The sequence below is a fragment of the Stegostoma tigrinum genome, chromosome 48 (assembly GCF_030684315.1).
Source record: "Stegostoma tigrinum isolate sSteTig4 chromosome 48, sSteTig4.hap1, whole genome shotgun sequence".
NCBI classification, from domain to species: domain Eukaryota; kingdom Metazoa; phylum Chordata; class Chondrichthyes; order Orectolobiformes; family Stegostomatidae; genus Stegostoma; species Stegostoma tigrinum.
This window is the reverse complement of record NC_081401.1, coordinates 1,640,225-1,659,879: the sequence shown is the minus strand read 5'-3', so window position 1 is coordinate 1,659,879 and position 19,655 is coordinate 1,640,225. Positions and strand designations below refer to the sequence as shown.

Sequence of the window (19,655 nt, the reverse complement as noted above, 5' to 3'; positions counted from 1 at the left end):
TTCTTAGAGGGAAAAGAAAGAAAAATAAAGAAATAAAAAGTCCAGGATTACAGACCTTCTAAAAATACAAAATCATGGTAATAAATTAGTAATATAAAGAAAGCTGCTGTTAGAATTCCATTAATTTGATTGGAATTCTAAGGCTATTCTCAGTGGTTGTGACCAAGAAATTACCATCAATTTTTTTTTGTAAAAACCCATCCAGTTCACTAATTCACTGATGGGATGCAATCTGCCATCTTTACCTGGTTTGAGCCTACATGTGACCCTGCGCTCTCAGCAATACAGCTGACTTTTATCTGCCCTCTAACATGGCCCTAACCAAGCCACTCGGTTCAAGGGCAATGAAAGACCGAAAAACAAATCCTGGCTTCCCAATGATTGGTGCATGTATTGAATGAGCTGCCACAGGAAGTGGTGGAGGCTGATACAACTGCACCATTTAAAAGGCATCTCGATGGCTATGTGAATAGAATAGAGGGATATGGGCAAACTGTTGGCAAATAGGACTAGATTAATTTAGGATATCTGGTCATCATGGACGAGTTGGACCATAGAGTGTGTTTTTATGCTGTACATCTGACTAAGTAAAATGTTAAGAGTAACAGCCTTTCCACACTAGTATAATAAAAAAAATTAAAAATAGAAAGTTTAGTCAGTTTCTTGGCTCTGGGCTCAAAGACCATATTCTACGATACTGAAGAAAACCCATGTGGAGTCACAGACCAATGGCAATGCAACCACAAGGAGACCCAGATCGCCACCAAAAACCACTGCTGAAAGAAGTTTCAGGCCAGTCATTGGAATCCTGCGCCCGCTCTCCTTCAAAGCAGCAGCCAAAGCAGCTTTGTTTAAGGATCCACCTGGGGAATGGCCAGATCCACACTGCATTCTCAATTGCAGTAGCCTCACGGAGCCTCCATTCCTTACGCCATTTCAACTGGCAGTTGCTTGTCACAGGACCTGAGTTAACAGGCAACACCTTCGCAGGAGTCCATAGCATGTTTTTGACCTCCTCCATAAACAATCTGCCAGCTGTCCATGACAGTATTGGTAAGAGTTACTACCACACAGTCTTTTATAGAGATGAAGCACCACTTTGACATTGAGAATAATCTCCATCATGTTGTGTGGCACTAGCACCGTGCTAATTGGAACAGACATCAAACAGACTTAGCAGCTCAAGACTGGGCTTCCTTGAGGCACTGTGGGACAACAACAACAGCAGAATTGTACTCCAGCGCAATCTGCAGCCTCATGGCCTGGCAAATACCATTATTAACATTTAGCTACTGTTAGGGGGCGTGCCATAATTGATCTCTTGTCTTTATCATTTTTTTTCTTCATTCATTCATGAGATGAGGTTGTCACTGGCTAGGCAGTATTTATTGTCCATTCCTAATTGCCCAGAGAGCAGTTAAGAATCCGCCACATTACTGTGGGCCTGGAGTCAAGTGTAGGCCAGACCAGGTAAGGATGGCAGTCTCCTTCCCCAGAGGACAGTAGTGAACCATTCCTCATCTCTACCAAGACTGCTTCTGTATCCTAGTTTCCTGAATTTAGGTTCTCCTTCTCTATTGTGCTAATATCATCTTTAATTAAAAGAGCCATTACTCCACCCTTCCTAGCTTCCTGTTCATCATAAATGTTACGTGTCCTTCAGTATTCAGATTCCAAACTCGGTCTTTCTGCAGCCCAGCTAATGTTAAGGCCAATAGATTGTAAACATTTATCTCAATTTGTACTACTAGTTAATCTGATTTTGTTTCAGATGCCAAGTAGATCCAAAAACAGTGCAAAACGTTAGACCATTTTATTATTTTTGGTAATCTTTAGTTGTATCTGCTGCTTATCTGAGATCTGCATTCTCTGTTCCTCCCTGTTATTGGCTGTCTATCATTTCCCACATTAATTCCTTCCATTGCATTTTCCTCATTCTTTGATTTGCCACAACTTCCCAAATTTGGGCCCTTGTACTCACAGTTTAATTTAAAACCCACTTTACTTCCCTGGTTATCTGGGACTAGCTTCAGGCATGAGACACTTCAGTTATGCGGATAGATTAGAGGAATTGGGCAATTTTCTTAGGAGAGGAGAAGGCTGAGGGAAATTGTGATAGAAGTTCTCAATCATGAGTTTGGACACATTTGGATAGGGAGAAGCTGTTACTACACGTCAAAGCATCAAGAACCAGAGTGTCAAGTTTTGAATGGCTTCTGGGGAAAAAGTTAAATGTAAGATGAAAGGGAAAACAACATTTCCAAGTAGTGAGTTGCTAGATCTGAAATGCACTGCCTGCAATCGTGATTGACGCAGACTCAGTAGGGTAAGATGATTGTTTCTATTTAAACAACATTCAGCTTACAGGGAAAAGGCAAAAGATTGGCTCCAAGTCAAAGTGTTTAGCAAGCTAGCAGAAATAATGGGTTGAATGGCCTTCTGAAACAATTCTGTGATACTATTTTGAACTACTTTTTTGCGCCGTGGAAAGTGCACCCCTCTCATGGAGCATTTTCTCTGCACTTGAATGTACCTTTTCACCTAATTTCTCAGTTAACCATAGCCAGCTCTGCATTCACAATCTAATCCGTTTATTTCACTTTGAAATAGTTATCTTAGATCCACTAATCTCTCCCTCGAACTAAATATGAAATTCAATCATTTCTGATCAGTGCTGCCTAAGGCACCTTCACTATCAGATCATTCCAGTCTCATTTGGCATTAGTGAATTCGAATAGCCTACTAGTTAGCACTGCAGCCTCACAGTACCAGGGATCCGGGTTTGATTCCAGCCTCTGGTAACTGTCTGGGCGGAGTTTGCACGTTCTCCCTGTGTCTGCGTGGGTTTCCTCCGGGTGCTCTGGTTTCCTGCCACAGTCCAAAGATATGCAGGCTAGGTGGATCGTCCATGCTAAATTGCCCATAGTGTTCAGGGCTGTGTGGGTTATAGGGGGATGGGCCTGGGTGAGATGCTGCAAGGGGCAGTGTGGACCTGTTGGACCGAAGGGCCTGTTTCCACACTGTAGGAAATCTAATCTAATACTATCTGGCTGCAAAGCACGCCACAATGAGAAATACTCCCAAAAGCATTCATCATGAACCCATTCTGTTGGCCACCTGAAGAATGTAATTCCTTCAATCTACATTTAGATTCTAATTGCTCACGGTCATTCCTGTAGCTTTCACATCGACCTCCATTACTTCTTCCTGAATTCCTAAATATAGTGTGATTACTGTTAGGAGGGCAAAGACCATTCCCACAAGCAAGTTCTTATGTTTAGTATATCCCATCTCTAAATTCTTTCTACATCCTGATCTTCAGAACGAAGGTCATACATTTCTCCATTATATCAACATCATTTTTAATTAACAGAGCTCCTTTGTGATTTTTCTGACCATTCAGTCTTTCCTGAACTCATGCATAAGAACATACAAATTCGGAGCAGATGTAGGACGCTTGACCTCTCAAGAATGCTCCGCCATTCAATAAGTGGCTAATTTGGTTTTTCCACCTTTCCTCCTGCACCCTCCTCACGCCGTTGTTTATCCACCTCCATCTTAAAAATATACAACCCTCTAATTTCATTGCTTTTTAAAGAATTGAGATCCAAAGACTCATGACTGCAAGAAAATAAAAAATTCTCCTTATTGATGTCTTAAATGGGCAGCCACTTACCTTTCAATGAGTACCCAGATTCTCGATCCGCCTACAAGAGGAAACAAGCTTCCTACGTGTAACCTAACAAGAAGGTTAATGTGTCCTTCTCTGTTTCAGTCCTGTCACCTTGCATTTTCTCTCCAGATAAAAGCCGAGTCAAAACATGCTTTTTTCATAAGAAAACCTGCCCAGTCTAGAAATTAGACTAGTAAACCTGGTCTGAACAGCCTCCAATGCATTTACATCCTTTGTTCACTAAGGAGCCCACTACTGTACAAAGTACACCAATTCCCTGTATAACTGATGCGTAACCTCCCAGAACGTACACTCTCCTGGCAATAAAGCAGAAATGCATTTAGCTTTTCTGATTTCTCTTTGCATCTCAGAGCTCAGTAAGTTGCTACCGTTTCATATGTTCCCACATTGTACTGTGTGTGCCAGAACTTTGTCCACTCACTTAACCCATCAATTTCAGCTTGTAATGTCCCACGTCCTCTCTACAACTTTGTTTCCAATTTACTTTGTATCATCAGCAAATTCAGCAATCATACCTTCAGTTCCTTTATTTTAACAATTTGTGCAGTTTACAAAACACTAATCCCTGTGGCACACCACTTGTTAACATATTGCAACAGAATATGAACCATTTTTATTGACTCTGCTGCCTGTTAATTGGCCAGTTTTCTATCTATCCAAATGTACTACCCCTGAGAACATATCATGTAACGTTGAATGTTTGATTCAAGTATTGATCAATTTGCAGCCTATCTCGATAGCTTTCAGAATCTGTGTATTTAATGCATTTATACTGTTCAATTCAGATATATTATGAAAACAGCATGCATTCAGAAACCAAGAAGTTAGTTCTGTCATGTTGGTTGTTATTGTAACCACCAGCCTGATTTGCCTGTTAGGTTCAGTAACTCTCTGCCTTGCTGCAATGCTCGTATTAATCGCCATGCATTTAGATTTGATTCCCTATAGTGTGGAAACATGACTTTCGGCCCAACAAGTCCACACCGCACCTTGCAGCATCCCACCCAGACCTATCCCTCTATAACCCACACACCCCTGAACACTATGTGCAATTTAGCATGGCCGATCCACTTAGCCTGCACATTTTTGGATTGTGGGAGGAAACCGGAGCACCCGAAGGAAACCCATGCAGACACAGGGAGAATGTGCAAACTCCCCAAGGCTGGAATTGAACCCAGGCCCCTGACGCTGTGAAGCTGCAGTGCTAACCACTGAACCACCGTGCCGCCATTGGTACCTTCCATTCTTCCTTCCATTCTTGCTTCATTCTATGCAACTTATCAGATCCTCGAAAGTTGTGCTTTCGTTTTAAGCTGTGCAATCCTGTACACACCTGCCAGGATCCTGATAGTATGAAAGCCTGTTCATGCCTCAGACAGGATCCCAATACACTGTGTAACCCTGTACATGCCTGACAGGACCCTAAGATGCTGCGAAACACCTTTTTACACCTGGCAGAATCCTTCTTTACACCCAACAGGATCCAGATACACTGTGAAATTCTGTACACACCCAGCAGGATCCTGATACAGAGTGTACATGCCTGGGGCTAGGATCCTGAAGCGCTGTGAAAGCCTGTACACATCTGGTAGTTTCCTGATACACCATGAAACTCAGTCCACCCCTGGCTGCATCCTGATTCACTGAAATCATGCAGACACCCAACAGGAACTTGAGACATTGTGATACCCTGTACATACCTGGCATGATCCTGATACACTGAAATTCTGGCAGGATCTATGTAAACTGCACTCTGGATAATTATGTTCATTTTGATCCATACTGAATTATTGGTATAAATGCCATTACTATCTGTCAGTATGAATGCGGACACGGTACATCAAGTTCCCTTATTCTTCCCTTCTGATTCCTGTATGAACCTTGGGGTTTGGGGACCACTTTGCAGAACACCTACGCTCGGTCTGCGCTGAACAACTGCACCTCCCAGTCATGAACCATTTCAATTCTCCTTCCCATTCCTCAGATGACATGTCCATCCTGGGCCTCCTGCAGTGCCACAACGATGTCACCCCAAAGGTTGCAGGAACAGCACCTCATATTTCGTTTGAGAACCCTGCAACCCAATGGTGTCAATGTGGACTTCACCAAGCTTCAAAATCTCCCCTCCCTTCTGCATCCCAAAACCAGCCCAGCTTGTCCCCACCTCCTCAACCTGTCCTTCCTCCCCCTACAACAAAATGTGAGGCTGGATGAACACAGCAGGCCAAGCAGCATCTCAGGAGCACAAAAGCTAACGTTTCGGGCCTAGACCCTTCATCAGAGCCTCTCTGATGAAGGGTCTAGGCCCGAAACGTTAGCTTTTTCGCTCCTGAGATGCTGCTTGGCCTGCTGTGTTCATCCAGCCTCACATTTTGTGTCTTGGATTCTCCAGCATCTGCAGTTCCCATTATCTCTTCCTCCCCCTATCCCCTTTCTGTCCCCTCTGGACTGACCTATCCCCTCCCTAACTCGTCACCCACACTCCCCTCTACTGGCTCCACGCCCGCCTCTTTGACCTGTCTGCCGCCTCTCCACCTATCTTCTCCTTTATCCATCTTCTATCCACCTCTCCCTATTTATTTCAGAATCTCCTTCCCCTTCCCCATTTCCAAAGAAGGGTCTAGGCCTGAAACGTCAGCTTTCCTGCTCCTCCGCCACCGGGCGGCATGGTGGCTAAGTGGTTAGCACTGCAGCCTCACAGCACCAGGGACCCGGGTTTGATTCCAGCCTCTGGTGACTGTCTGGGCGGAGTTTGCACGTTCTCCCTGTGTCTGCTTGGGTTTCCTCCGGGTGCTCTGGTTTCCTGCCACAGTCCAAAGATATGCAGGCTAGGTGGATCGTCCATGCTAAATTGCCCATAGTGTTCAGGGCTGTGTGGGTTATAGCGGGGTGGGTGTGGGTGGGATGCTTCAAGGGGCAATGTGGACTTGTTGGGCCGAAGCACCTGTTTCCACACTGCAGGGAATCTAATCTAAATCTCTGATGCTGCTTAGCCTGCTGTGTTCATCCTGCTCTACACCTTGTTAACTCAGATTCTCCAGCATCTGCAGTTCCTACTATTTCTGAACCTTCAAGTTATTCTTTTGCTTTCCCTTTGACAGCTGAGTGCTGAAGTTCAGCTAATAGCTGGGATAATTGTATAGTAACTTGAAACAATAACAATTTAACAACTGTCTACACAATATTCTCAAACCCAGTATATTCTGCACTCTGAACGAATTGGCCTCATGCTGAGTTATCAGTCATTTAACATTTGACTGCCGTACTCTGTTCAAAGTATAAACTATCCCTCAGGTGAACCATCTGACACCACTATATATAAAGCAAGGTGTGGACATGCTTTTCGTCACTCAAGTACTAGGAACTTGACCTCATTGTGATTGCTTGTGGTGGAAATGTGGGTTTTGTAAATATTCTAGAATTGAGGAGTATGGAGGTCTTTTCGGGAATGCAACACTGTAGTAAGTTACAGTGATAGGGAGGTGTGCCAAGGCTGTAGACTGATTTTTGAAAAATAGATCTATAAAGTTTGAACTGAGATATTGTCACAAAGGGAGTCAGTATTGGACAGTAAGTGCATGTGTAATGATTGAAGAAGTCTTTATGTGAATTAAGATATGGGGTTCATGGATACAGTTTCCTTCATATTTATAGAGGGTACAGTTTGGGATGATCTCCGGCGAGAATAAGTGTTCAAGGCTAAAGATAACAAAGGGTCTGATGGATTCTTCAACAGATAAGCTGAAACAGGGACAAAGAGGAAGTGTTATTACAAACATAGAGATTAACTGCAAAGTAAATGATGTGGGTCTGAAATTTCCGGAAATGGTGGAAATAGCACGTGGGTTGCATTCTACATACAATCAGTTTATTATTTTTCTACTACACAGCCTCCAAAGCTTGATTGAAATTTCAGTGGAAATTTAATCCACGCACAGGGTTCTTCTTTTCTAAACATGTTACCTGTGTAACCTGCCCAAAGTCTGTCTCAACTTGGTCCATTGGAGGAAGAGATAGTGGAGCTAATAGGGGGAAACACAGAAATGGTAATTACTAAATTAGTATTTTACATCAATTTTCACAGTGGAGAACACTCATAACACCCCAGTTATAACAGTCAATACAGAGGCTTTATACAGGGGGAAAAACTTAATCATTTGGGAGAATGTATGGATCAAACTATTGGGATTAAAAGCAAACAAGTCCCCAGGACCTAGTGGCCTACCTATTAGGGTCTTAAAGGAAGTGGCAGCAGAGATAGCTTATTCATTGGTTAGAATGTTCCCAAATTTCCTGGATGGAGTGAAGGTTCCAGCGGATTGGAAAAACTTAGTCTAAATTTTAAAGTCACCAACCCTTATTGCACCACACCAGACTTGAGCAAACGGTACGCATTTGCTATTGATAGTCTGAAATGCCCTTATTCAAAAAGGGAAGTCTTCAGAAAGTAGGAAACTACAGACCAGTTAGTTCAACATGCGTCCATAAGAGTCAACCTTGCTTTCTGGGGTAAGTCATGATTAATTTGCTAGAGTTTGTCTAAGAAATTTGTGACTCAAGTGGACTGGGTGGTTGAGTGTTTACCTTTCTTGCTTTCATTGTTCTGTCTTTTGAGCAGAGGAGTTGAGAAGTCATGGTGAGGTTGTATGTGACATTGGTGAGGTTTCCTCTGAAGTACTGTATCCAGTCTGGTGACCCACTTATAAGGAGGATATTATTAAGCCAGAGAGGGTTCAGAAGAGATGAGTCAGGGTATTTTCAGGAATGGAGGGTTTGAGTTACAAAGAAAGGCTGAAATGGCTGGAACATGTTTGACTGGCACACAGGTGGTTGAGAAGTGACCTTTATAGAAGTTTGTAAACTTGTGAGGGATCTTGTTAGATTTAATGATAGTTGTATTTTTTTCCTAGGATGGGGGATTGCAAGCTGAGGGGGCATCTTTTTGAGGTAGGAAGAGATGGATTTGAAATAGACGTGAGGAGCGGCTTTTTTACATAGATGTTTCATGTGTGGAATAATCTTCCGGAGGAAATGGCGGATGTGGGCATACTTAATGTTTAAAAGACAGCTAGAAAAATACTTAAATGGAAAAAGTTTCAAGGGATATTGGCAAGGAGCAGGTGGGCGACACAAGTTTAGTTTGGAATTAAGTTTGGCATGGACTGGTTGACCAGAGGGTTTTCTTCTGTGCTGTATGACTGTGTAACAAGCAAGGTGAATAATGGGGATCCTGTAGACCTTGTATATTTGAACTTCCAGAAGGCTTTTGCTGCGGTGCCACACACAAGATTTTGTACACAAGGTAAGATAACACGGCGCTGGGGATAGTCATTGGCTTGGATTGAGGATCAGCTAACCAACAGAAGGCAGACAGCCTAGATAAATGGGTCTTCTTCTGGTTAGCAAGACGTAATTAGTGGGATATCACAGGGTTTGGTCATCAGGCCTTAAGTACTTACAGGCTAAAATTAATGATTTGGATACAGCGATTAAAAAGTAACAAGGCCGTATTTGCTAGTGACACTAAAATAGATGGGAAAGTAAGTTGCACTGAAGAAAGAAAATATTTACAAATGGATACAGATAGGTTAAGTGAATGGACCAAATTTGGCAGATGATGCTTAACATGGATAAGTGTGATGTTATCCATTTTGGGTCAGAGCGATAGAAAGGCAGCTTATTAGCTAAATGGTGAGAAACTTTAGAAAAACGTTCTCTGGAGCAGTGAAGCCTGAGGGGAGACTTGATAGAAATCTACAAAATTATGCAATGCATAGATAAGGTTAGCGAGTTTTGAGAAGATTTGTAGCTCGGGTTGAGGTTCTTGATGTGAGTTTGCTCGCTGAGCTGGAAGGTTAGTTTTCAGACGTTTCGTCACCATTCTAGGTAACATCAGTGAGCCTCCGACGAAGCACTGGTGTTATCTCCCGCTTTCTATTTATTTGTTTAGGTTTCCTCGTTGGTGATGTCATTTCCTGTGTTGGTGATGTCATTTCCTGTTCTTTTTCTCAGGGGATGGTAGATTGATTTGGAGCCAGTATGTTTGTTGATGGAGTTCCGGTTGGATTCCCATGCTTCTAGGAATTCTCGTGCATGTCTCTGTTTGGCTTGTCCTAGGACAACACTACATTGGACAAACAGGCAGAAAGCTAGCCACCAGGATACATGAACATCAACGAGCCACAAAACGACATGACCCACTATCACTCGTATCCTTACATACAGATGAGGAAGGACACCACTTTGATTGGGACAACACATCCATCCTAGGACAAGCCAAACAGAGACACACACGAGAATTCCTAGAAGCATGGCATTCCAACCGGAATTCCATCAACAAACACATTGATTTGGAGCCAATCTACCATCCCCTGAGAAAAAGAACAGGAAATGACATCACCAACCCAAGGAAACCTAAACAAATAAATAGAAAGCGGGAGATAACACCAGTGCTTCGTCGGAGGCTCACTGATGTTACCTAGAATGGTGACAACGTCTGAAAACTAACCTTCCAGCTCAGCGAGCAAACTCACATCCAAAGATAAGGTTGATTGTCAGAATCTTTTCCACGGAGTTGAAACGTCTAATACTAGGGTTCATGCATTTAAGGTGAGGGAGGGAAAATTCAAAGGAGATGCAAGAGTCAAGATTTTTACACAGAGACTGTACGTGTATGGAATATGCTGCCAGGGATGGTAGCACATTTCGATAAGTGCATGTATATTCAAGGAATCGAGAGAAATGGACCAAGTGTAGGTAAAAGGGATTAGTTTAGTTTGCCATCATGTTCGACGCAACATCGTGAACCGAAGGGCCTGTTCTGTCCTATGTTGTATGTTCTGGTACTTTGGTGCAGAGGAATCTGGGTGTCTTCTTGCAGAAAACTCAGATGCATGTACAGCAGGTAATATGGAAGGCAAACGGAATTTTGGCATTTATTGCTAATGGAATAGAATATAAAAGTCGGGAAGCGTTATTGCAACTGGACAAGGCATTAGTGACACCACACTTGGAGTAGTGCATACAATTTGGTCCCCTTGCTTGAAGAAGGATATAGATGCATTGAAGCAATCCAAAAGAGGTTCATTCAATTGATTCCAGGGAGGAGAGGTTAGTCAGTTGAAGCCAGATTGAGCAGTTCAGGCACATACTCTCTGGAATTTAGAAGAATGGGATAACATCTAATTGAGGTATATAAGATGTTACAAGGGATTGACAAAGCACACGTAGAGAGGATGCTTTCTTGCGTGGGGAAATCTAGAATGAGAAGTCATTCCCATGTTTTGGGATAGGTTGTAGCAGAATGGAAACAGAGATGAGCAGCCAATTTAATCAAAGACCCCTCCCACCTCAGTTATACTCTCTTCTACCCTCTTCCATGGGGCAGAAGATACAAAGTTTGAAATCACACGCCAATAGGTTCAAGAACTGTTTCTTCCCCACTGTTTACAGACTTATGAATGGACCTCTCATATGTTACAGTTGATTTTTGTTTTCTGCACCTTCTCTGAGCTGTAACACTATATCCTGCATCCCTGATGTGTTTATGTAAGGTGTAATTTGTCTGGTTAGTATTCAAAAGCAATACCTTTCACTATATCTCAATACATGTGACAATGATGATTCAAATCAAATGACCATGAATCTGTGTAATTTGCAACCCTGAAGTGCAGTGGATGCTGGGACAGTGAGTAAATTAGGAGATTGAGAAAGAGAATCAGCTTTGTTAAAATTTCCATGATCAGTAGAAATTTGAATCCAGAAAGAATTTAACGTTTTTCTGCCATCACTGAGTTTCAATTGAGGTTTCAAAAAATTCAAATAACTACACCCATTTCCATTATATCTCTGATTTTAAATTGTTTAACATTTTATTGCATCAAGAAATAGCATTGAAATACTACTTGTATAATAATGCAGTTAACACTGAGAACCACTTTCTCCCTGTTCTAATTCCAGATGCTCAACAGAAACATAAAGAGATGCTGCGGGTACAAACTGAAACACTGAGAGTGAACACTGTCCAAGTAAAGGAGAAGGTGAAGATTTTCCAGCTAGTTGATCAATATGCTGATCTCACGGTCATTTCTACTGTTCGGGATCGAATTCTAGTAGAACATGAGCTGCTGGCAAGAGGCCGAGACCATGAAGAGTGGCGAGAGAAATTCCTCTGGAGAGGACTGGAAAAAGTCCAAACTAATCAGCTGTTCCAGAGGAGGTTTTCCCAGACAAATTTCAGTTCAGGGAGTACAGTGGCACTGAGTGGGGTACCAGGGATTGGTAAAACAACAATGATACAAAAGATTGTTTATGACTGGGCCATTGGGAAGATCTACCAACAGTTTCAATTTGTCTTCTATTTCAAGTTCCGAGATTTGAATACTATTAACTGTAGTATAAACCTGGAAAATCTGATACTGGATCAGTATCCTTATTTTGGGAACATTCTGGGAAATCTTTGGAAGAAACCGGAGAGTTTACTGTTTATATTCGATAGTTTGGATGAATTCAAGGGGAGGATTGATTTTACTGACAGTCGGAGAAATACAGGATCGCAGTCCACGTGCACAGATCCCGAATGCTGGTGTGAAGTGTCTGACATTGTGTACGGTTTAATCCAGCACAAGCTGCTTCCAGGGTGTTCAGTGTTAGTGACCACACGTCCCACTGAGTTATGTTTATTGGAAAAGGCTGAGATCGCTGTCTGGGCTGAAATCCTAGGATTTTCTGATGATGTTCGGAAGGAATATTTCAACAGGTTTTTTGAAGATAGGACAGTGGCAGCAGCTGTTTATAAACACGTGAAAGAGAATGAGATCTTGTACACAATGACCTATAATCCTTCATACTGCTGGATCCTCTGTCAGTCACTGGGTCCTTTCCTCTCACAATCTGACGGGAAAGAGCAACGAGTTCCCAAGACCATCACTCAACTATATTCCTACTATATTTACAACATTCTGAAACACCATGGCCGAAAAATTGAAAACCCTCGTGATGTGATACTGAAGCTTGGTGAGATGGCCTTCAAAGGAGTCTCTGAGAAAAACATTGTGTTTAGAAATGGAGAACTGATCCAGTACAGTCTGCAACCTTCCCAGTTCCTGTCTGGGTTCCTCATGGAACTTCTGGAGAGGGATGATTCAGTCCAGACTGTGGTTTACACATTCCCACACCTCACCATCCAAGAATTTGTAGCTGCACTTGCACAGTTCTTGACTCCAAATCCCAGGGACATCCAGAAACTCCTCAGTGATGCTCACAGTAAGGCAGATGGCCGTTATGAGATATTTCTCTGTTTTGTTGCTGGCCTGACCTCCCCACAGGCAGCTTGGCCCCTGGAGGAGTTTCTGGGTCCATTTCTTCATCAAACAACCTGCCAAGTGATTGACTGGTTGAAGAAGATAGGCGAAGGACAGATTCGAAACACAGGGAGCAAAACCGATAAAAGGGACCTTCTGAAAAAATTGCAATACCTTTTTGAATCTCAGAATAAAGCATTAGTTCGGTCCGTAGTGGGATCCATGAAAATACTTGTGTTTAGTGGACTTCATTTGACACCAGTGGACTGCTTTGTTGTGTCACATGTCATTGGTCTGTGTGACACAGTAAAACTCCTTGATCTCGAGAACTGTTATATTCAGCATGAAGGATTGCAGCGACTGGGCCCCGTACTGTACAAATGCCGGGAGTTGAGGTATCTCTTCTTTACATCTGATTCTTTCAGATAAGTTGTAGAACAATCGTGTGATATTTGCTGTCGGTTGCCATGGATACGTTTTACTGAAAGCAGAGATAAACAGATTCAACGCAAATAAAACCCATGTAAAACAATCAGTTTAAAACTGTATCTCGACTGGAATATCTGAAGTTGATTTTTCAGAAGAGTTAGAAAGTTTGACCTAAAGGCTATGATCCTTTGAAATTAACTTGTATTAAGTATCATGGAGAAATGGAAGGCAAACAGAAAATGTAACGTGGCTGAACAAAAGTTAATTTAAAATATATTGCACATCTACTATTTTAATTAGAAACAGAATGGGAACTTATCAAACTATTATATAGTTATTTATTCCAGTGTTTAGTGTTTGCCTTGTTGGCAGGGTGAGGGGAATGAGGACGAGCAAGGGGAAGGCGATGGCCCAGTGATGATGATATTGGACTGTTAACCCAGGGGCACAGATAATGTTCTGAGAACCTGGGTTCAAGTCCCACCATGGCAGATAGTGGAATTTGAATTCAATAAATATCTGGAATTAAAGAGTCTAATGATGACCATGACTCCATTGTTGAGTGTCAGGAAAAACCCATCTGGTTCACTAATGTCCTTTTAAGTAAGGATATTTTCATCCTTACCCTGTCTAACCTACATATGACCCCACACCCAGAATAATGCAGTTAAGGATGGGCAATAAATGCTCGTCCTGCCAATGAAGCCCACATTGTGTAAATGAATGAAGACAAAATTATATGGAATATAGAACATCTTTCAGTTCCAAATGTTAGTAATTATTGGATTATTTATAGTCCTAAATTGAAACATTATTGGGAAATTTAAATGTACAGATATAATGCCTCCAAACTAATGACTTGTAATGCTCTGTCCCTACAGTTCAGACATACACCAATTGGCATTGGAGCCACACACCTAGAAAGTGTTTGCTTGCTAAAACTGGGAGTTGATCCAGCATATACACATTATCCAAACCTGCATATGAAATGCCCAACACACAGGCAACTTCTGAAAATTTCCCAATTACTGTCAAAACATCTGCACCCGAAATAAATGCAAAACAATTTTAATGGGACTGTTACAACATTGTCTTGCTGTAGTTCTGAACTAGCAGAACTGGGTACATTTAAAATGTGTATTGGCAAAGTGAACATTGAAAAACCTCATGTAAATAGGATATTATTAATAAATACTGTCATAAATGGCCCCTGAACATTTTGAGAGGTGGACACCATGGAATATTTTGCCATTGGCCGGAAAGTCTGATTATTAATTTTATTAAGTTTGTTCAATGTTTATTAGCCGAGAGCAAAATAGTATCAGATGCAGAGTTTCATTCACACTGTTTCTCATTATTTCTTTGTGTTTAGGTTGAGAAGCAATGATCTCAGAGATCAAGGAATGAAACTGTTATCTGAAGCGCTGAAGAACCCGGATTGTCAAATAGAAAAACTGCAGTAAGCATCAAATTGTATATGATTGTTTCTCAAAGCAGGATACTTGATCATTTGCATAATTACCATTGATAGTGTTATTAATAACTACTGCCTATCATTATTAGCATCGGAGTCACATTCTGTTCATCATTTGTATCGGTAATAATTAACAATAGCCACCAAGCATTTGTGGCTTACCCCTGTTATTCCTGTCTGTTTTGATCACCAGGCTGAATGATAATAGTCTCACAGATTCTTGTGCCCAGGATCTTGCCTCGGCTCTCAGTACCAACCAGTCACTGATAAGTCTAAATTTGGGTGAAAATAAATTGGAAGATTTAGGAGTGAAACGACTGTTTGTGGTTCTGAGAAATGTGAACTGTAAACTTCAGGAACTGGTGTAAGTATCAAACTTTGAGAGATTGTATTTAGAGTAACAGAATGTCCAACACTGAGCATTATTATCATTATCAATCATAGCATTCTGAATAAATAATGGGGAATTACCCTGTTTTTTTGTTACTTGTATCTCTCTCTCTCTCACCTGGTCTCTCCATTCTGCCTAATTCCCAGGCTGCTTGATAATCATCTCACACATTCTTGTATCGAAGAACTCGCTTGCACACTCAGTACAGTTCGGTCATTGACTGTTCTTAACCTTGGTAACAATAAACTGGGAGATACTGGAGTGAAACTGCTGTCTGTGGCATTGAGCAATCCGGCTTGCAAAATTGTGAACCTGGGGTAGGAATTATTATTTGTTTTTGCGTTTGTTCTGTCCACCCTTGTTCCTTTTTGTTGTTCACAGTCCAAGCTCTTGAAGCCAAATGGTGAATGATGGCCACATCAGGTCTTTGGCAGAGGAAATACTCACTTGGGATAAACAAATGGATTTCCAACTTAGTATTTGTGAGTGAGTCGCAAACACTGAAGTTACAAGGTTGTTGATAATACTTCGGCCTACACTTCAAAGTACGTGTTACTGCAACCGAAGCGTTATGGTTACAGCATTGAGCCATAGAGTCAAAGAACAATATAGCAAAGGAACAGGCCCTTTGGCCCTCCTAGTCTGTGCTGCCCCATTTTGCCCTTTCATGCTAGAACTGTCTTTACTTACAGAATTTGTGCCCCTCTATTCCCTTCCGATTCATGTATTCGTCTAGCTGATCTTTGAATGCTGCTATTGTGTCTGCTTCCACAACCACCTCTGGCGATGTGTTCCTGGTATTGACCCTTTGTGTGAAAAAACTTGCCTCATGCATCTTATTTTCAACTTCCCACCTCTCATCTTGAGCCCGTGTCCCTTGTAATTTATCCCTCCACCCTAGGAAAACGCTTTGTACTTTCCACTTTATTCATGCCATTCACAATCTTGTAAACTTCTGTTAGGTCGCCCCTCAACCTCCTGCATCCAAGTGAAAATAAACCCAGTCTGTCCAACCTTTCTTCATAGATAAAATCCCTCATGCCAGGCAACCTCCCATTAAACCTTCTCTGTACCCTCTCCAAGCATTCACAGCCTTCTGGTGGTGTGGCAACCAGAACTGTATGCAATATTCCAATTGTGGCCTAACTAATGTTCTATAAAGCTACAGCGTAACTTGTCTATCTTTACATCCAATACCCCTTCCGATGAAGGCAAGCACACTATATAAGCCATTTTTTAACTGCCTTATCTACCTGACCTGCCACCTTCGGTGACCTGTGGACCTGCACACCTGCATCCCTCTGCATATCACTACTCCTAAGGGTTCTGCCGTTCACTGTATAATTTCCACTTGTATTTGACTTCCAAAGTGCACCACTTCGCATTTGTCTGGATTAAACTCCATCTGCCATTTTTCTGCCCATGCCACCAACTGACCTACATCCTGCTGTATCCTCTGACAATCTTCCTCACTATCCATAACTCCTCCAATCTTCATATCGTCATCAAACTTGCTAATTCGACCAGCGACATTTTCTTCCAAATCATTTATGTACATCATGACCAACAGAGGTCCCAGCACTGATCCCTATGGAACAACATTAGTCACAACCCTTCATTCCGAAAAGCATCCTTCCACCGCTACCCAATGACTAAGCCAGTTCTATGTCCATCTTGCCAGCTCACTCCTGATCCTGAATGATGACTTCATTTTTTGTAATAGTCTGCCATGTGCGACTTTGTCAAATGCTTTACTGATGTCCATGTAGACAACATCAACTGCTTCTCCATCATCAATCATCTTTGCCATCCCCTCAAAAAGACTTGATCAAGTTAGTGAGGCACAACCTCCCCCTCTCAAACCCACGCTGCCTATCACCACCAAGTCTATTTGCATATAGATCATGTCCCTGAGAATCTTCTCCAATAATTTCCCTATCACTGACCTGAGACTCACAGGCATGTAATTTTCAGGATTATCCTGCTATCTTTCTTAAACAATGGGACAACATTGGCTATTCTCGGTCCTGTAGCTAAAGAGGATAGAAGGATGTTTGTCAATGCTCCAGCAATTTGTTCGTCATGGAGATGTACAGCATGGAAACAGACCCCTCAATCCAATTCGTCCATTCCAACTTGATACCATAAATTAGTCTAGTCCCATTTGCCAGCTTTTGGCCCATATCCCTTTAAACATTTCCTATTCATGTACCGATCCAGATGCCTTTTAAATGTCATAATTGTACTAGCCTCCACCACTTCCACTGGCAGATCATTCCATACGTGCACCCTCTGTGTGGAAATGGTTGCCCCTTAGGTGCAATTTAAATCCTTCGTGTCTCACCTTTAAACCTATGCCCTCTAGCTTTGGACTCCTCTATTCCCACCCCCACCACCACCCCGTGGAAAAGACCTTGACTATTTACCCTATCTCTGCCTCTTGTGATTTTACACACCTCTATAACGTCACCCCTCAGCCTCCAACACTCCAAGGAAAATAGTGCCAGCCTATTCAGCCTCTCTCTATAGAGACAACTAATTGTTAGTTAAGTCCTCCCGGGAGCAGTCTTTCATATCCTACTGATCTATCACATTATGTCAATTAACACTTTCAGGTATAAGCTGTCTTATACAACAGGAACCAGACCATGAGACTGGTGTTAATTTTTCATCATCTGATACTGAAGATAGTTATTTGCGTTGGTATTGTTGTCATTAATAAACATTGGGAGCTTCATCTTACTCTTGCTATTTCTCTTGTTCCCTCTCTGATCCCTAGTCTATGGGGTACCAGTCTCTCGGATTCTTGTACCAAAGATCTTGCCTCTGCCCTCAGTACAAACCAGTCACTGACCATTCTGAAACTGGGAACAAACCTCTTCACGGACCGATCTGTCCCAGCCATCAGCCGTCTCATTCTGGACAGTAAGAGTTTGGAGCGGATTGAGTGAGTCTTTATAACATTCAATGTAGTAAAGAACGTATGAATAGGATTCAGTCCCTTTTCGTGGACTGTATTTACTTGTAGTTATTTTTGAAATATTAACCCATATTTCTCCTCTCTTGACTGCTTCGTTCACTATTTTTATCTCCTATAACGTCTTTAATCTATTTCAGACTGTGGGAAAATCAGTTCACTCCAACTGGAAAGAGACACCTGGAGTCACTGCAGGAATCCAGGCACAGACTGAAGGTGATTGTGTGAACACTTCAATGCATAAATAGCTGTGCTCTCAACAGTGTCACTGTGCCAGAAGACCACTGTCCCTGATCCTGGATCAGAAGGTCGGACCCATCTGCAAAGGAGGGGTTAGAGACTCGTGCTTTTCCTCCTAGAATGTGCTTTTGCAAAGGAAGTCTGGAGAGACTTGCCATGATTCTTGTCGAGGTTCATTCCAAGCAGCTTTGTGACACAGGACTCTGTGGTCTGTTCTTCGGGATGCATGGCAAGGCAACAATCAGCTGTGCCTGGAAGACCATCAACATGGTGAAAGATGCTCTTTGGTCTACCCAAAGTTGACCTCAACCAATTGTTGCAGATTGGCACATTCCAAGGTCCAGAACTACATGCTGAAGGATGCACTAAATCTTGGGGCAGGTGCTGCCAAGGTGCAGTGGGGAAAGACCACAATCTAATCTCCTTCTGCTAAAGTGCAATGGGGGTTTGTTCTGTTGTCAGACCCTCTTATCGGCTCCAAATGTACACAAATAGTGTCGAGCAGTAGTAGGAAATGCCTTGGTCTTGCAGCTGCAGGCAATGAGAAATTCTAATGTTTGTTCTTCCTTTCTATGCAAAGACTGTGAAGAACCACTTTCATACCTATGTATATGTATTAACATAAATTTGTATAAATAAAGTATATTTTTGCAATAAAAATGGTATCTTGTACTCAGTTTTGATCCTTTAACCTCACTCTCGCGCACTCTCGCACCCTGAACTAGGCATCCTGAAGCAAACCTCATGGGAGAAAATGGGAGTGAGAGACCAGCAGGGTAGCTGGGTAACTGGGACCAAATGCAGTGGTGAGACGACTTGAGTCTGCCCATGTCTTTCCTTACTTCTGACTGACTTTTCCTCTCTTTGCTATCTCTCTGTTTGTCTCAGCCTGCCCCACCCTCCCTGCCTTGCATTCTCTTGATCTCTCTCTCTGTTTCCCACCCCCCCCCCCACTCTCTGTCTTTGTGTTTCTCTTTGTGTGTGTCTGTCTCGCTCTTTTTGTTTCTGTGTGCGTGTCTGCCTCTGTGTGCAAAGAACAAAGAAAATTACAGCACAGGAACAGGCCCTTCAGCCCTCCAAGCCTACGCCAATCAAGATCCTCTGTCTAACCTGTCATCTCTTTTCTAACAGAGATAATGGGAACTGCA

General features: G+C 42.3%; 1 protein-coding gene across 1 annotated transcript in view; it reads left to right on the top strand.

Annotated features, from left to right (window-relative positions):
- LOC125450148 (NACHT, LRR and PYD domains-containing protein 3-like) overlaps window positions 1-19,104 on the top strand; it is a 51,343-nt gene extending 32,239 nt beyond the window's left edge. The window contains exons 7-12 of the mRNA XM_059643114.1: window positions 11,654-13,391; window positions 14,798-14,884; window positions 15,093-15,263; window positions 15,437-15,607; window positions 18,070-18,237; window positions 18,408-19,104. Of these exons, the coding sequence (XP_059499097.1) occupies window positions 11,654-13,391; window positions 14,798-14,884; window positions 15,093-15,263; window positions 15,437-15,607; window positions 18,070-18,237; window positions 18,408-18,495 (2,423 nt within the window). The 3' untranslated portion in view covers window positions 18,496-19,104. The remainder of the gene's footprint in view (window positions 1-11,653; window positions 13,392-14,797; window positions 14,885-15,092; window positions 15,264-15,436; window positions 15,608-18,069; window positions 18,238-18,407) is intronic.
- The last annotated feature ends 551 nt before the right edge of the window (window positions 19,105-19,655 follow it).